The following is a 3,694-nucleotide window of genomic DNA, read 5'->3' on the forward strand; positions in this document are numbered from 1 at the left end:
ACACACACACACCACACACACACACACACATACACGCCCGCGTGAAAAGAAGAATCTCGAGCCTTCCTCAAAGATGGGAAGAGGGCGAGTCGCTCCCTCTGTTAGTGGCATTAGCCAGGATGACGTTATGTTTATCGGCGGGACATGCTTGTGGTTTAAGTGGGAGAACAGACGAGGCACGATAAGGAGGCGGATCAGAGGGGACTAATTACGTAAAGTGGGAAATATGCAGGGTATCTCGCATTCTACGTAAGGTCAGTGCAGTACAGGGCAGCCTTTTGGCATCCACGCAGCGCCAGCAGGGCAAGACTATCTACGTGTCGGATATATTCATAGACGTGTACTCTTAGATCGCACACTGGTATGGCCGCCGTTCTTCGTTCTTTAAAACAAACAAACTTCGCTGCTAAGCGTGCACACCTTAGGCAGCGCCATCACACCCAAATGAAGAACTAACCAGGGGTTCCTCTTTTCTCTCCCCCCCCCCCCCCCTTTTTTCGAATACTCGCGGCTGTTTTGCCCCTTTACCCTTCATTTGGCCCAAACGGAATCAAACGGCACGCTTCATAATGAACCGGAAATACGTCAGCGTGCACAATCGGGGATATTGTAGTAAAAGTCAATGATCATAAAACAAATGTAGTTGGAAAATAACAATTGTCTATAAAGAATCATGCCATTTTGGGAAAGAAAGGTTAGTAAAAGAGAATTTGAGAAGGTCGAAAAGATGAGATAGGGGAGTCGAGGAAGGATCGAGTTTGGGAAATAGGGGGCAACAAGAAAAAGTGAAGATGGAAGGGGGGGTGGGGGGTGGGGCAGTTTCATATACTATTCTGCTTACATATTTTTCTTTGCCTCCGTCTCTCCTTACGCTCATTTACTCTTGCAGCATGAAGTTAGGTTTGCGCTTATCTAGCTGTTTTGCCTGTGCGTTTTCAGAGGTCTGTGTGTCCTGTATAGAAAAGATTCGGTTATTGAAATGTTGTGTCAGGCCGATACTGGTACTCGTTACATTGATTGTTTTCCTTTTCTTTCATGTCTTCAGGCAAAAAATGGAGAAGTCTGAGCCCGAGTCAAAAGCAGCCGTTCATCGACGAGGCGGAGAGGATCCGGGTTCAACACACGCAGGATTACCCTGATTATAAGTACAGACCTCGACGACGTAAACACTTGAAGAAGCCGGGGAACAGTCGCTCCGAATCAACTGCATCGTCTGGCTCTTCCTTTTCCACAGACCAGCCAGACGAGAGCCCAAAGAAGACGCAAGGAGATTTATGCAAAACATCTGTGTCAAATCGGCCTGAAAACATGGCTGCAGATCCGTCTCCGAACTTGCCAGAACTGACAGGTCTGTTTCCAAGTCCTGTCACGTCATCGCATTGTGTAACTTCGACAAGCTGTAAGGTGGTAAATGCACTGACCAATTTCATGACGACTAATGACCGTGCTCTGTTCAACTCTTCAAGCTCCTCAAATTTCATGTCAGCCTCTGCTGGAAGCAATACAGAACTCAGCCTGAGCCAATCCAGCGTAACATCTGTAGCGGGTATGGCGCACTCGAAACAGTATTTTCAGTCTAACAATAACTACCAGTCTTGTTCCTCATTGTTGGACAAAATGTCTACGTTTGCAACGACAGGTTGTCAGGCAAAGAGCTCGCTTCCAAATGCCGACCCACCGTCAAACACGACGTCTGAAGTGAAAACTGAACAGATGACCAACCTTTCAAGCAATACGACTTCTTTCAGCTTTGAGAAAGACAGTTATTTCTCAGAGGACAGTGCATCTGTGAACATTCCACTGCTATCCTTCTTCGACCCTCCGGCAAACTTTGAAGACAATAAAATAGCTAGAACTGGCCCAGGCATTCACTCTGTTGTTACATTTGACAACCAAAACAATGAAAATGGCAGTCACGAGCAATTTAATGAATCACAATTCTCGAATTTCGATAGGATTAACAACGATTTGGAGAGCTATTTGGACAAAAGTGCGTCCTCGACCAGCTCCAAATTGACGACAGAACGTTGGTTGTCCAACAACACTACTCATGGTATTTTCTCCTCGACCTCATCCGCAACACTTTCGACGTTCGACGTGTCTAGAACTTCCCAGTCTACACCAGACAGTAAGTGCAATTCGGTGTACCAACAATTCCTTGCGTCCCCAGAGATGAGCATGGTGGAAACGCCCGACACTGCCAAAGTACTGGAGTACAGCCTTGACCTACAGGCCAAGTACATCCATCATCTTAAGTCAACACAAGACGATGGTTGTGAGGTGCAATTCTCCGGAGATCTTGTACCTGAAATCATGAGTGTACAGGTCCCTGAGCGCCACTCCTACCCCGAGCCGGCGATGTTGTCTACGAGTTCCGCCAAAGAACATTTCGTAATGCGCCAAGACAGTAGGCAGACCTCATGCAGCAGCGACATCTCCGATGTGTCCAGTTTCAGCGACTTCTCCGACCACGACAAACCGAGGAGACGCCCACTGTTCTTGCGGCAAGCGTCTATTTGCGAACGCGAACAACAACCAGAGAGTCCTTTGTACTTTGACCCAACACCAGAGTTGGCAAGAGGCCAACCCCAGCCTCGCATGCCCACTCAGCAAGTATTCAAACCCTTGGAGACTCCTGAACTAAAACATTTGAACACCCCGTCAAATTTGGGCATACCTTCATTCCTGGAGCCGCCACATTTCGGAAAGACATTCGTCCCGCCAAAAATGACGGCCACCAATCCTAGTAGCATACCCAGCACGAGCAGCGCTCCCTGTTTTAGTCACAACAACCACAACACAGAGCTCAGTATCCCTACAACTTGTGGCACAAGCTCAAGCGGGGCGGTAACACCTTGCAATAACAACAACAACACAAACGCTGACCCTCAACGAAATAGCTCGGGGGATGGGACGTCCTGTTGGATGACAGCTCCCAAGGGTGTGAGTCCCACAGACAACACCCGGCCGCTAGAACCTGCAGGTGAAGCTCCCTCTCCTGTAATAGCAAGTCCGTACCGTCACAGCACGTCTGTGTGCGAGTCCGACTCGACGTCAGATGGAGGTCTGTCTCACACCTCCAGCACTTACGATTTGGCACTGGATCTGAACACCGTGCTCTTCGAGACACAGGACGAGGAGGAAAATCTGGAGGAACAGGAGTTGCTCATCAGAGCCATGACAAAACATGCATTCTGAGTTGCACAAACGATGTCCGTGCAACAAAAGATTTAATGGTCCTTGAGACGTTTAGTGCTGCTGAGGAAAGAACAGCTCAGCTGGGGTAACAGCTTTAGAACTGTCGGAAAAAGCCAATTCAGAATACAAACAAAATATAAGTCAGGTACAATTATTTCAATTCCTGAACGTCGACACAGAATTAACATTTAACCAAGCTTTCAGAAGGACGGACTCTGAAGAAGCCACACGTTCGTTCTTGAGGGAAAAATACGTTTTAAAAAATACACACACAAAAACTAAACGTGTAGACGTATACCTTATTGAGGCTTAACATTTTGTCTTCAACCTCATCGCCATTTCACTCTTATCAGATTTTTTGTTTGTTTACTCATTTGTTTGTTATGCAATCAGCAAACAAGTTTGATCTGTACGGTTTTAGAGTGCCTTTGTACACACACAGCTTCGAATATACCCTTAGCTTTTCTACATTCTGGTATCGGGTAGTCTTTCCGCC

The 3,694-nt window shown here is 47.1% G+C and overlaps 1 protein-coding gene across 1 annotated transcript in view; it reads left to right on the forward strand.

The window, feature by feature from the left end:
• Window positions 1–3,694, forward strand: part of LOC101859813 — a 10,149-nt gene extending 6,455 nt beyond the window's left edge. The window contains exon 2 of the mRNA XM_005107425.3: window positions 1,046–3,694. Coding sequence (XP_005107482.1) covers window positions 1,046–3,198 — 2,153 coding nt within the window. The 3' untranslated portion in view covers window positions 3,199–3,694. The remainder of the gene's footprint in view (window positions 1–1,045) is intronic.

Source organism: Aplysia californica, unplaced genomic scaffold, assembly GCF_000002075.1.
Source record: "Aplysia californica isolate F4 #8 unplaced genomic scaffold, AplCal3.0 scaffold00602, whole genome shotgun sequence".
Taxonomy (NCBI): domain Eukaryota; kingdom Metazoa; phylum Mollusca; class Gastropoda; order Aplysiida; family Aplysiidae; genus Aplysia; species Aplysia californica.